Genomic DNA, 14,118 nt, shown 5'->3' with positions numbered 1-14,118 from the left:
CTGAATGTTGGGTTAGTGAAAATGGTGTCTTTATCCCTAATGATTTTCAGTGTTTTGCTGAGCAGTTGGAAAACATCAGTGGTTTTGGCAAGGTTGTGTAAATTCTACTTAAAAATGAATGGCCAGGAGGAGGTTTGAGGCCTCATCTGTTTGTGTTTGTTTATTTTCTATATGTATGGGCATTCTGATTTCCCTTATCTCACTGTTTTGCCTTGTTTATTTCTTAAAAGAACGTGTATAAAGCAGACTTCAATAACTGGCTGAGAGGAGTTGGCTGGCTGCCAATTCAATCCTTGGATGTAGAAAAGGCCAAAAAAGCTTCAGATATTCTCAGTGAAAAGAAATATCGCCAGCACCCCGACAAGCTGAAGTACTCTATTCCACTGGATGCAATGGAGCAAGTGCTTGCTAAACAAAATGCCAAGACTATGAATAAGGTGAGAACTTGTTCAGATGATCACAGCTAAGCCGTGGATAGGGTCTTCATCTTGCAAAATGTTGCATTCCCACGGAGCTCATAAGAATTTCCAGTGGGTGCACTGGTGTAGTTGGTTAACATTGGACACTAAGAGTTAATAGAAGCCTCAGATTCTAAGCATAATTAAGAGAGTTTCATTTCAAGTTTATTAAAGATTAAATATTTCACTTCTGTGCCTCTGATCAAAAATGTCCTGCCCAAATTTTTAGTGCTTTGGTAACCTTTGCTCTTTTTCTACAGAAGTAGAGTTAATAGTGAGCTGAACCAAATCCTGTAAAATTCTGTCTGCTTTTGCAAGCATCAGTAAGAAACTGGGAATTATTTGTCTCTAGTTATCTCAAACACCACTGGAACTTCTTTGTTTGCTGTGGAAAGAGAGTGCATGGAAAAAGAACCACCTGTGCTTTGCATTTAAGGACATACATAAAGAAGGGAAGGCTGCAGACTTAAAATTTTCAATTTAAATATTTAGTAGTTATCAAAGGATGCTTTTCAAGTTTCTCAAGTGAAATACTAAAGGAAGATGAGGAGTACAATGTTGGCACCCTGCAGTTATGTTTGTTGTTTTTAGTGCTTATGCAACTTTCCATTGTAAAATATTATTTACTGCATATAAGCAAAACAGAAGCAAGCTTATGTTTTGTAAGTGTAACTTCTTTTCAGTGCTATATCTTTGTAATTGCAGAGGCTCTACACTGATAAATGGAACAAAGAGAAGACCAGCATTCATGTTATGCCAGATACTCCAGAAATTCTGCAGTCTAGAGTGAACCAGATCACAATGAGTAATGTAAGTTGCTGTGTTCAGTGAGGACGTTCAATGTCTGTTGCACAGATAAAAAAAAATTGGTGTAATTCTTAGGTCTTTTTTGAAAATATTTAAAGAGTACTTCAGTACTTCTGCCTTCGTAATAGAGTACCTGTTCTCTTTTCTGTTTTAAATTAGAAACTCTACAAAGCTGGATGGGAGGAAGAGAAGAAGAAAGGTTATGACATGCGTCCGGATGCTATTCCAATAAAAGCAGCCAAAACTTCCCAGGACATTGCAAGTGATGTAAGTGTGTTTGTCAGCAGCATTCAGAATCTTTTCAGAACCAGTCAGAACTTTGCTCTGTTATACCCAAGTATGGCTTCAGTTACATGTTTGCTGCGATAAGCCTTGGCAGTTCTTGCTCTCAGGCTTCAGGAGTAACTCTGAGTTTTGCCTTTTTGCTCATTGTAAAACTCATGTAGTTACTGGGCTATTTTGTGGTACTAAATATATGTAAATGACTAAGCCTGAGATCATGTAATGGTAAAGAACAAATTTTTCTTTTTTTCAATTTTGATAAAATTGAGCCTAATAACATACTTTTTTTTCTTTTCTTCTGCCATTGTTTCTCTTTCCTGCTGTCAGTATAAATACAAACTAGCCTATGAACAAGCAAAAGGAAAGCATATTGGGTTCCGCAGCCTTGAAGACGACCCCAAGCTGGTGCACTTCATGCAGGTGGCTAAGATGCAATCTGATCGTGAATACAAGAAAGATTACGAGAAGGCAAAGACTAACTTCCATACTCCAGTTGACATGCTCAGCGTTGTGGCAGCCAAGAAAGCACAGGAAGTGGCTACAAATGCAAACTACAAAAACTTGATCCATATCTACAATGTTTTACCTGATGCTATGAGTCTTGAATTAGCCAAAAACATGATGCAGATACAAAGTGATGTAAGTGAGAGACTCTTTAGCCTTTGCTTTGCCAGTACAATGATGTTTAGTTTATGAGAGAATGCTGTAAGATAAATAGAAGATTTTTTGTAGTGAAAATAGTTCAGTTAAATGCTAAAATGTTGTAAATAAAACGAGACCTCCAACAATGATAGCTATGGTATATTTTGAAGACTCTGAAATACTGAATTACATTTATCATTAAAAGAATTCAGGCTCAGGATTCAGCTGCTTATACATCCTGCCACTTTTCAGCAGCTGTCCTTTTCTACAAGCCAAGGCAACGAGAAGCTTCACTTTCCATCAACTTTTATCTCATACTTCCAAGAAGAATAAGAAAAACAGCTGAGTTTTCAGAGTTTCTGGGCTATTTAGACCCTAGAGAAGATACATATATGTATGTGTGTATATATATATTACTATTTTATTGTAAATGCACTTTACAAGTGGTATAATAAAGTATAGATAGTACTTTAAAAAAAAAAATACTCCTAAAAAGACAGTGGATGTATCTTGATACGGTTTGATTCTTCTTAAAATAAGTGCATTGAAAATTATACATTAAATAAATGTGTCAACATTTTCAGACATACATGTGCATCTAATTATTTTCTTTTCCTTCTGCTTCCAGAATCAATACAGAGCAGATTATGATGAAAGTATGAAGGGTGTTGGATGGATGCCACTGGGCTCTCTGGAGGCTGAGAAGAACAAGAAAGCCATGGAAATTCTTAGTGAAAAGAAATACCGTCAGCACCCAGACAAGTTGAAGTATTCTGTTCCTGTGGATTCCATGAATATGGCCTTAGCTTTACATAATGCTAAAATCATGGATGAGGTGAGGAAATGTTCATCACAACTTATTTAAGTTTTCAGAAATGAGGTATCAGTTATTAACCCAAAAGACTACATCAGGTATAACTTCTGTATTTGTCAGTTTGGGCAGCTAATGAAAACGCTTGACTGTCACTGTATTTCATCTTAATAGAGCCATGCTGTACCTCAAAGCACAGCATAGCCCCCATAATTTCTTCATAAGGTCTACTCAACATTACAGATTGTAGACTTCTAATAGTTTAAGTTTATGGGCTGAAAGTATCAGTGAGTCCCTTTTGAAAACAGCATTTAAACTTTTAAACATATTGTCTGTATAAGCTGATGCCTGTTACATCAGTTTGGAATTGCTGGATAACAATAATGCTCTTATGTATTGAGATACTGATCTTCTAATTCTGCTGAACTGACAGAATCCACTGCTGTCCTTTAGAAGTGTCTTGTGTTCGCTTGCACTGTGTTTGGAGAGATCACCTGAATTTTAGGTGTCTTTTCTTTAAATTTTACTACTTCTAAGAAAAGGAAGATTTCTCCATCCACTGATGCTTATTTTATATGAGATAGGCTGTTAATTACCTTCCAAGCAAGGTGGCTAGCTTATTCTTTTAACACTTCTTTTTATACCTTCTGATTTGACTTTGATAGCTATTGCTGTCTGTTGAATGTGCTTGAACACACTGCTGGACAAGAGACAAGCATTAAAATATTGTAGCAAGATTGGTATTTCTTCAACTTTTATTGCAGTCTTGCACAGTTATCTTTGTAACAGCTATTCCTGGTTTTAAAAAAAATAAATAAATGGGTGGTGTTACCATGCTAACAGTTGCATTACTGTAGAGAAAGATGATACTTAAAAATAATTACAGTTAAAATTTTTGGGTAAACTGAGTGATTTTTGCTTTTTTCTTCTAGCACCAATACAAACAAGCATGGGAAGAGGATAAGAAGAAGGTTCACATAACACCAGATATTCCGCAGTTTGCTTTAGCGAAAGCTAATGCATTTAACATAAGTGATGTGAGTACTGGTTGTAAAAAGTTGCTTCCTTTTTTTTTTTTTAAATTTAGAAATAACAGCATAGGAAAGTTTCTGTAATACTTTGTTAGCCTGTGTTGGGTCCATAACATGCTATTTTCCTTTTCCCACTGTCCTTCCCTGAAATTAAATACCAAAAGTTGTCAAGAAAAAGCAATAGTATTTATGAACAGGTTACATAGCATTCATGTAGGTCATTAAAATATCATAATTATTAACAAAATAATACAGTTTGAGCACCATTCATGTTGTTTCTGTATTTATTATTTTCTAATACACAGTGTTTTGTAGTGGATTCAGAATTCTTTCTGGAGGGTTGAGCTTATTCTTTATGTAACATTATAGACTTTCTCAGTAGCTGTTTGTTAAATCTGCATATGCTAAATAAGAATTGTAATTGTACACATCTTTATTTGCATGTGAATAAATAATGTCATTTTTAGATATAAATTTTCACCAGTTTTTGTGCATATGAAAGAAATGCAGGTATTTGCTCTTTTGTTTTAGGTGTTTTTATGGGTTATAGTGCAGTTCAGCTGCATTGATTTGTAAATTTAAGGACTGGAGTTAATTTTGAAGGTGAATCCCTGTTTTTGTGTGCCTGAATGGCTTAAACAGCTTTTCGAAGAATATTAAACATATGAATAGTCTGTGTCTCAAGCTGACATATAAAATGTATACAGTATGACTTCTTTTTAAGTACATGTTGTGTATTTTGCATTTTTAAAGGATGCTTCTTCTTTCCTTTCACAGAAAATGTATAGACATTCTTTTGAAGAAGCCAGAAAGAAAGGGTACGATCTCAGATCTGATGCTATCCCTATTAAAGCTGCCAAAGCTTCTAGGGACATTGCTAGTGATGTAAGTTCTGGAAAAAAACAGCAATCAATTTCATTTTCTTGGCACAACTCAGTATGCCAATTCTATGAAGTCTGTTCATTCTCTTGTTTGTAAATAATTCTGATGTATTATAACGCATTTTTCTAGCATGGTTAAAGTACAGATTCTCCATTAGAAGGGTAAGGAGATGCATGGAAGACTCTCAGGAGGAAGATATACACACATGAGTCTTGCAAGAATTGGAAAAGAACAAATATGGCCTTGAATTACTCTTGCTTCTGGGATGTTCTTTTAGTGATAGCCTTCTTAAATTTCATCTTCAAATTAAATGCAGAGAATACAAGTTTCTGGATTCGTGACCATTCTGAAATCCTTTGTGTATCAGTGACAAGGGTTTTCCTGTGGTGAATCCAGCCTGGGAGAGCAGTGGAATTAGGGCCTAAGGATACATTATTTTTTTTAGCCCTCTGTCTTTCTTAACAACGTATGAGATGGAGCAGCCACTGAAAAATCAATTTGCTCTACTACTGCTCTAAGTGTGAGGGCAGTCTAGTCCCTCAGTTCTCACCAGGTAGTAAGCAGTTAAGGAAAATGGAACTGATGTTTGGTTTGTGAAGTCCATGGTCCAGAGCTGGTTAGAGACTGAGGAAGGGTTTAAGAAATCCGCCCAGTGGTTTTATTAATTAAACAAATGCAAAAAGATCTGGTGTATCTTGAATTCATGATTCATTTGAGCAAATTAACTTCATGGAAGTGCCATACAGATCTGTTGATTTATGTCCAGTCTTTAGATACAAATTCAAGTTTTCTGATAATGGCTCAGACTATCACTAAGATTGTTACTCAAGCTGAATAGTGGTAGTAGTACAAACATAATGACAGAGAGCAGTGTGGATTGATGCATCCTGTTTCTAGTACTTGAGATAGTTCATCTTAGAGCTAGTAAGGTTATCTCTAAGCTCTAGTGTAGAAAGAACAAGTTCATGTTTTCCAAAGGACTGTCTTCAAATCAGATCTAATGTGTTGGTTTGGATTTTTGTCAGTCTGCTTCATATTCTCATTGTAGCATTTATAATGAGGTTAGAAAGCAATCACATCCCAAGTTACATTGAACCCCATGCAAAAGCAGAATAAAGTAGCATACGGAAATTGCATTTCTCAAGAAAATGTTTTATGAATACTGGTTTTGATTGGGCCCTCACAGAATTTTGACACTTGTTAAGCACTGTGACAAGAAGCAGACAGAACTACCACCTCTGTATTCTTAGTGTTTGTTTAGTAGTGTAAAAATTCTAATATAGTTTTTTTTTTCCTCACAAGGTAGATATTTGCTTGTTAAACAAATGAAGTAGAACTAAAATCTGTCTCTGTTCTCTGCACAGTATAAATACAAATTAGGTTATGAACAAGACAAGGGAAAGCTTGTAGGCTTCCGCAGCCTTCAGGATGATCCCAAACTCGTCCATTATATGCAAGTGGCTAAGATGCAGTCTGATCGTGAATACAAGAAGGCCTATGAGGCAAGCAAGACTCACTACCAAACACCTTCTGATGCACTCAGTATCGTGGCAGCTAAGGAGGCACAAGATCGTGTAACCAATGCAAACTACAAACGACTGATACACCACTATATGCTTCTGCCAGATGCAATGAGTTTTGAATTGTGCAGGAACATGAATCAGATACAAAGTAATGTAAGTTTCTGTTTTCTTCCTCATTATCATTCACATCTATACCTGTTTTCTTCTTTTCTCATTTTAAGTGTTTTGGAAAGAAGAATAATTTAGTGTGAACCATTTGTAAGTTGTAATCTTCGCTTTTGTTTCCTGGCAGAATGAATACAAACAGGATTACAATGAATGGTTCAGAGGTATTGGTTGGAGTCCTGTTGGTTCTCTGGATGTGGAGAAATCTAAGAAAGCTACAGAAATCGCAAGTGACCAGAAATACCGACAGCATCCCAGCACGTTTTCTTTTACAAAACAGACTGATGCCATGGATATGGTCCTTGCAAAGCACAATGCAGATATAATGAATAAAGTGAGTATTTATGGAGATCGTTTGTCAGACACTCGTATATAACTAATAAACTTCATATAAATCTCTGTCACTGCTTTTAGATAGTGTTTCCTCAGGGAAAAATGACTGTTCCTTAAAAATGGCTCCTTATTCAGATTTTTTTCTGAATTGAAATACTCAGTTGTTGCTAAGAAGCATTGATTAAATCAATTTTTTGCTCATTTTTTTCATTGCTACCTCTCCAGCATCTTTTTTTTTTTTTTACATACTTACATGGCAGTTACTGACATATCTTGGTGGGTAGGCCTCAACAAAAGCAAGACTGGATCCTGATTTAACTGATTCTGGATTGAGTCATCACATAGTAAAATAAATCTAAGTTAACATTTTCTGCTTTTTACCCATCTGTAATCAAAGTGGACAGACAGAAGGGCAAAAACCCTGTAAGAACTGGCCTTTGTCACCTATACTAATAATCTGATGTTCGTTTTTTCAATAGCATGCTTATACTCAAGCCTGGGAGAAGGATAAAACTCAAGTTCACGTGATGCCAGATACTCCAGATATTCTACAGGCAAAACAGAACATGGCGAACTACAGTCAGGTAGAGCTTTTTAATGCTTTCTTTTACATTTCAAGCTAATGTTAAATTAATCTACTTCCAATTTCAAGGTACCCTTTCATTTCAAAATAAATATCTAAGAGGAAGGTGACATATGTATTAATAAGGCTTTTTAATCAAAATTGTTTTCTGTTTTAGAAACAATACAAGCTCGGCTGGGAGGAAATGATTAAGAAGGGCTATGACCTCACACCTGAAGCCATTTCAGTGAAAGCTGCCAAAGCTTCAAGGGACATTGCAAGTGATGTAAGCAACATTTATTTCTGTCTGAAGTGCACTCTTATGAAGACCCCTCTGTAAAAGAGTGACTTGTTTAAAAAAAATTTTTTTTAAATTGCTGATAAAAACATTTAAAAACATTCCTGGTACATTTTTGTCAGTGGAGACAACATTTTAAGGAGAGTGATTCTTATGTTTTGGTACTTCAGAAAGATTGCGGTCCACCCACGAAGTGGCTGGTTGTAGGAAGTTAGGAACAGTTTGAACTGAATTGTCTGCTCTTTTGAATGTTATGTCTTCAGAGCGTCAAGAAGTTGGTCCCAGTGCCTCTGCTTTGAAATCCTCTTTACAACTCAGAAGTAGATATGGTGATGTCTTGTTGTTGTTTTCCGTAACTTGATATTAATATCAACTCCTGTATTTATGGAAATTTCATCAATCATTGGACATGTGGTCAGTGCTTAAGCTGATTGTTTTATTTATCAAAATAGTGCAGTGTGACAGCCTTTAGGCTGTGACTATATAAATCAGTGGCACAGGAGACCACTGTTAGAACCATGCGCTCTTCCTCTCCAGGGGAGTCAGTTTGTTCCCAGGGAAGACATTCACAGACACCAAATGATGCACATGAATTGAGAGGCTGATGTCTTTACATGAGATGCCATAGCAAATTGCTTATTTCATTGGTAATGAGGAGCATTAAACAGAGAACATATTTGCCTTATACGTTTTATCACTGCCTGATTCTTCCTGCAATTTCAATAATTTATATTTATCATTTTAGTACAAATACAAAGAGGGTTACCGCAAGCAGCAGGGACATCACATTGGATTCCGGAGCTTACAGGATGATCCGAAGATGATGTGGTCTATGCAAGTAGCCAAGATGCAGAGCGAGAGGGAGTATAAGAAAGATTTTGAGAAGTGGAAGACAAAGTTTAACATGCCTGTGGATATGTTAGGTTTTCTTCTGGCTAAGAAATGTCAGGAATTGGTTAGTGATGTAGACTACAAACACATGCTACACCGCTGGACTTGTCTACCAGACCAAAATGATGTCACCCAAGCAAAGAGGGTCTACGAACTACAGAGTGATGTAAGTCTTCTCTGAATTTGATTTCTTCATTTTACATAAAATATTTACTACTTTTTGAAAAGTATCCTTAATAACTGGCTCTTGACAGCACTGAAGTTCAAATTGAGGATAATACACCAGTTAGTCTCTTACTATGGTTTAATACACGGGCAGTGAAAGAATATATACTATGTTATTTATTTATTTATTTATTTATTCCTTAACAGAATCTGTACAAGTCAGATCTACAGTGGCTCAGAGGCATTGGATGGAGTCCTTTGGGATCTTTGGAGTCTGAAAAGAACAAGAAAGCTTCTGAAATACTAAGTGAAAAGAAGTACCGGCAGCACCCAGATACTATTAAGTTCACAAGTATCCCAGATGCCATGAATATCACTTTAGCAAAATCTAATGCCAAAAACAGAAGTGATGTAAGTTGCTTTAGATCCAGTAAATGAAGGAATACTTTAGTATGCATTTGTTGTAAAGATTGCTATACCAGAATGCAGTTAAAATATACAGGTATCCAGTATTTTCAATCTGTGCCTTACTGTTCAGTTGTCTTATTGAGCAGATTTGAGTCTTTAGGACTATCTAATTTACTCAGCAACAACTGCAAATAGAATCCTTACTGTAGTACATCAGTGTATTGACATAATGCTGTCTCCTTGACCCTTCATGCATGTAAAGAAGGGAAAAAGATACTTCAGTAAGAAGTTGATGTACTGTTTTATTTAAGTATCTTGCATTGTTAAGTCATTCCTGCTTGATCACACAGCATTGATGTGTTGTTGTACAGAAAAGGTAAGCTGAATTCACTGCCATGCATACGAACTAGTTTTATTCATGTCTCCTTTCAGATACTATATAGAGAGGCTTGGGACAAGGACAAAACTCAGGTTCATATCATGCCTGATACACCTGAAATTTTGTTGGCTAAATCAAACTTAATCAACACAAGTGATGTAAGTATGCCTCTATAATGTTTCTTCTATGCAATTTGGGTTTACCCTTTGTAGCTGTAGTTTAAAATGGAATGGAGCAGTTTCAACAATCTAACAATTGTTAGCGTACCTGTTAAAGTTGTTATGCACTGGGATACCTGAGTAAATTACTGAATTTTAAGGTGGAAATGAAATTGCTAGAAAGGAAAGCAAACCAAGAGGATAAAGCAAGTTTGATGCTTTCTCTTTCATCCTTATGGATCATGTTAACATTATAGATATAAGTTCAGTAGTTTTTAGTAGGACTGCAATTTTTGTTTTGGTAAAAGTCTAATTATATTGAATTATCTTCTTAGAATTATTTAGAATTACTTTACATCAAATTCTTGGTTAAAGTGGAACAAATATCAGCTACATGTAAACAGTAAAGAAACGTTAGCAGTTGTATCATAAGAAGTCTTGAAGACAAGTAATTATCATTGAAATGGGGTGCAGCAAGCTGTGGGGCTGTATTATTCACCTCAGTAGAAGACTTATTTACTCAGATTTATATTTCTAGTACAGATGTACCCTCAGATGAGTTAATCAGGAAAAAATAAAGTTGGTTTAATGTATTTCATATTATCAGTTACAAAATTGTGTAAGCTATGGAATGAAACCACATTTGAAATCTCATTCTTTCTTTTTAGTAATCAATGGAATAAAAAGGTAGTATTGTGTGGGTTAGATCAGCTTATCTTTTTTCCATATTGGAAAACAGTCCGCAGCTGTAATTACCTTACTTTTAACAATTACTTTAACAATAATTTCAATTATTTTAATAACAATTTCTTCAAATTCTTCTCCAACAGAAACATTACAAGCTAGGATACGAAGAGCTGAGGAGGAAAGGCTATGATCTTCCTCCAGATGCTATACCCCTCAAGGCAGCGAAGGCATCCAGAGACATTGCCAGTGAAGTAAGAGTCTGACTGAGTGAAAATAGTGGTGTGCCATGAAACTGGTAAAGGTTACTGGTGAATGATGACTGATTAACAGATCTGAGATTTAAACATTAACAGTCTCTTGGTAGCACAGCAATGTCTACTTCTTTATTATGTGAAGTTAATTGAATGGAGTAAAATAACTTGTAAGAAAAGATAACGTAACTATAAAAATTACTGTAAAATGTTCAATAAATAATTCCTGTATAATAGTCAAAATGTATAATATAATAAAATGATATGAATATGTCGTTTAATTCAAAAATTAACATCTTTGTTGACAATAGAGAACTTTAAATTGCTTCTTGAAAACACTGTGTTTTCTGCATTCATTCAGTATCAGTACAAAACAGCCTACCGCAAGCAGCTTGGCCACCACATTGGAGCCCGCAACATAGAGGACGATCCCAAGATGATGTGGTCGATGCACGTGGCCAAGATCCAGAGTGACAGGGAGTACAAGAAAGCCTTTGAGAAGACCAAGACGCACTTCAGCAGCCCCGTGGACATGCTGGGAATCGTGTTGGCCAAGAAATGTCAGGAGCTGGTCAGCGATGTTGATTACAAGCATCTTCTGCATCGGTGGACCTGTCTGCCGGACCAGAACGATGTTGTACAAGCCCGGAAAGTGTACGACCTTCAGAGTGATGTGAGTTATCGTGTGGTGGGTGTGTGAGAAGGGGCAGTCGGTGCTGTGTTGTGTGCCATTGTTGGTTGGGTTATGCAGGCAGAGCCATTAAGGATGTTGCTAAGCTGCCCTGTGTCCTGATGTGTCTTTTCAGAATGTGTACAGGTCTGACCTGCAGTGGCTGAGAGGCATTGGCTGGTCCCCACTTGGTTCCCTGGATGAAGAGAAGAACAAGCGAGCGAGCATGATCCTGAGTGACAAGAAGTACCGACAGCACCCGGACACCATCAAGTTCACGAGCCTTCCTGACTCCATGCCTATGGTTCTGGCAAAGCACAACTCTGACATTATGAACCATGTGAGATTTCTTTGTGTTTGCAACCTGGAGGAGTTTTCCCTGCCTTTAGGGGGACTGTTATTTTTGGGAGGGGTGATGCGCTGCCCTGCCCTGTAGTGGGGATTTGTGTTCAGTGCTTTAGATCCATGTGTGCTGAGTGCAATTGGAGCAGTGTTTGGGAGCGATGCGGAAGAGAAAAACGGGTGTAGGATGGGGGGTCTTGGTTCAATCCAAGGTGCCTGTGTCAGTAGGAAGAGAGCTGGGTTGGTCTTTGTGTTTGGTGTGCTCTTGTGTGTTCTTAGTGCGTGTTGCACTGGTCTTTTCAGCGCTCGTACATAGCAGCCTGGGAGAAAGACAAGACCAACGTTCACATTATGCCGGATACGCCTGGTATTTTGCTGGCCCAGCAGAACCAAGTGAACTTCAGTGAGGTAGGTGGTTTGCCTGGGATCGGTGTCCAGGCGATCCAGGCAGAAGTGCTGCTTGTCTCACGTGGGGAATGCTTGCTTGTCTTCCAGAAAATGTACAGGCTGGCAATGGAAGAAGACAAGAAGAAGGGCTATGACATGCGTGCAGATGCCATTCCCATCAAGTCTGCTAAAGCTTCCAGGGACATTGCCAGTGATGTAAGTACGCAGGAGCCTTGGTGGCACGCCGTCTGGGACGCTTTCTCTGTGCCTGTGTCTGAAGAGCAGAGATTGCAAATGCAGATGAATGGTGACAGTAGAGCTGTGAGCTGTCGTCACTGCTGAGTTGGTCTGCAAGGACGTTGGTTGAGGAGGTTCTTCCTGTTGCAGTTCATGATTGTTGTGTGTGTGAGTGCAGTGAAGGGCATTGTACGCTGTACACGGAGCGTGTTAGCTGGAACTTGATGTAGTAGCTAATGAAAAGCAGCATCCTTTGAGGGCTTGTTTCACCTTCAGCTCATGCAGGAGACTTGAGATGGTGTCAGTAGTGCAATTCTGCCCTCCCCTGCTGTCTGCAGCTGCACCACTGTGCTTTGGAGAGGAAAACCCAAAGCAAGCTTTGTGATATGACAGGAGCATTTATAATAACCACTATTGAGCCATCATTACACTTCCACTGTTCATGTTGCTGATTATGATTTCTTGGCTTTGTTTACAGCATAGCACTTGAGTTTTATCTTTGTGCTGTTTCAGTAGTGGTATTTCCCTTGAGGTATTCTCCTCTATTGTACCTTTCTGAACCTCAGTCTAAAGTACTTCGTTTAGCTCTTGGGCTCCCACCACAAGAAATAAGTGGACTTTTTAATCTGGATCTGTTAAAGCACCACGGAATTCATCAGAAGGCTAGATTACCTTCCTTACAAAGCAGTCCTGAGGTAGATGGTGATGACCTGCCTGGAAAGAAGTTGTTTCCTGGGCAAGTTTATTGTAGGCTTTCAGTTTTTATAGGGCGGTTATAGGAAACATTGAGAAAGACATTTTTTTACAAGGGTATTTTGTGATAGGACAAGGGGTAGTGGTTTGAAACTGAAAAAGGCTAGATGTGACAAGAAATGGTGAAAAATTCCATTCTTACAGTGCTAGTAAGAGTCACTGGTATAGGTTGCCCAATGAAGTGAATACACAATTTGTGGATATCTTTCAATATCAAGATGGAATTTGATGCCTCCTGGTCTAGTGAAAGAAATTTCAGCGCATTACAGAGGAGTTGGTCAAAATGGTCTTTGGGGTTCCGTCCAACCCAAGCTGATTTAGGATTCTATGACACTTCGATAACTGCATGTAGCTGTAAAGGAGCTAAATTTACTCTTCATGCACCATTTTATAGTTTTGGATTGTCCATAATTCAAGGTAAATTAATTCAGTCTTCTATCAGGCTTACTGTACATTTCAGGAAGAAGAGAAGGGAAAAGTAAAGAGCTGTCTGCTGTAACTGCCCAAATTTCAGGTTGTTGCTGGCCTGCAGCTGAGGTTTTGACAAGGATGGAAGAATAAGATTGATCCTCAGAATTATCAATAGAGAGCTCAGTATTGCTTCCACGGGCTTACAAGATTGAGTGTACTCAGGGAGTTCCATGATGAATTGCAGGTTGCCTGCTAGATCAGTCTGGATGTTTTCTTCTAGGAGCAGCATTCCTTGTTCCTAAGCTAGGTTAGCTGGAGTTGCAGTGTGGACCTCCATGTACCTCCAGCAATCCAGTGCAGGCCTGGGGAGTGAGGGGTGTGAATCCCTTTGTGGGGAAATGTTGTGCTTCTGAGCCCAATTACATTGGGATTTTGTCCACCTTGATTAGCAGTGTGGTTTTTGCAGGACTTATTAGAGAACAGGGTCAAAAGGGGATGGAAGTCCAAACTGAAATTGACTGATCTCCTTTAACCCTGCAGTACAAGTATAAAGAAGGGTATCGCAAGCAGCTTGGCCACCACATT

The 14,118-nt window shown here is 38.0% G+C and overlaps 1 protein-coding gene across 1 annotated transcript in view; it reads left to right on the top strand.

Annotated features, from left to right (window-relative positions):
* Nucleotides 1-14,115, top strand: part of LOC116216847 (nebulin-like) — a gene marked incomplete at its 3' end in the record, with an annotated part of 32,477 nt that extends 18,362 nt beyond the window's left edge. The window contains 20 exon segments of the mRNA XM_031554313.1: nucleotides 231-437; nucleotides 1,164-1,268; nucleotides 1,425-1,532; nucleotides 1,875-2,186; nucleotides 2,818-3,024; nucleotides 3,933-4,037; nucleotides 4,809-4,916; nucleotides 6,278-6,589; nucleotides 6,729-6,935; nucleotides 7,414-7,518; nucleotides 7,675-7,782; nucleotides 8,540-8,851; nucleotides 9,058-9,261; nucleotides 9,691-9,795; nucleotides 10,626-10,733; nucleotides 11,095-11,406; nucleotides 11,540-11,743; nucleotides 12,049-12,153; nucleotides 12,241-12,348; nucleotides 14,074-14,115. Coding sequence (XP_031410173.1) covers nucleotides 231-437; nucleotides 1,164-1,268; nucleotides 1,425-1,532; nucleotides 1,875-2,186; nucleotides 2,818-3,024; nucleotides 3,933-4,037; nucleotides 4,809-4,916; nucleotides 6,278-6,589; nucleotides 6,729-6,935; nucleotides 7,414-7,518; nucleotides 7,675-7,782; nucleotides 8,540-8,851; nucleotides 9,058-9,261; nucleotides 9,691-9,795; nucleotides 10,626-10,733; nucleotides 11,095-11,406; nucleotides 11,540-11,743; nucleotides 12,049-12,153; nucleotides 12,241-12,348; nucleotides 14,074-14,115 — 3,384 coding nt within the window.
* Between the last annotated feature and the right edge of the window lie 3 nt (nucleotides 14,116-14,118).

This window comes from Meleagris gallopavo, chromosome 7, assembly GCF_000146605.3.
Source record: "Meleagris gallopavo isolate NT-WF06-2002-E0010 breed Aviagen turkey brand Nicholas breeding stock chromosome 7, Turkey_5.1, whole genome shotgun sequence".
Classification (NCBI taxonomy): Eukaryota; Metazoa; Chordata; class Aves; order Galliformes; family Phasianidae; genus Meleagris; species Meleagris gallopavo.
Note: the sequence above shows the minus strand (reverse complement) of the source record. Positions and strands in the feature narration are given on the sequence as shown.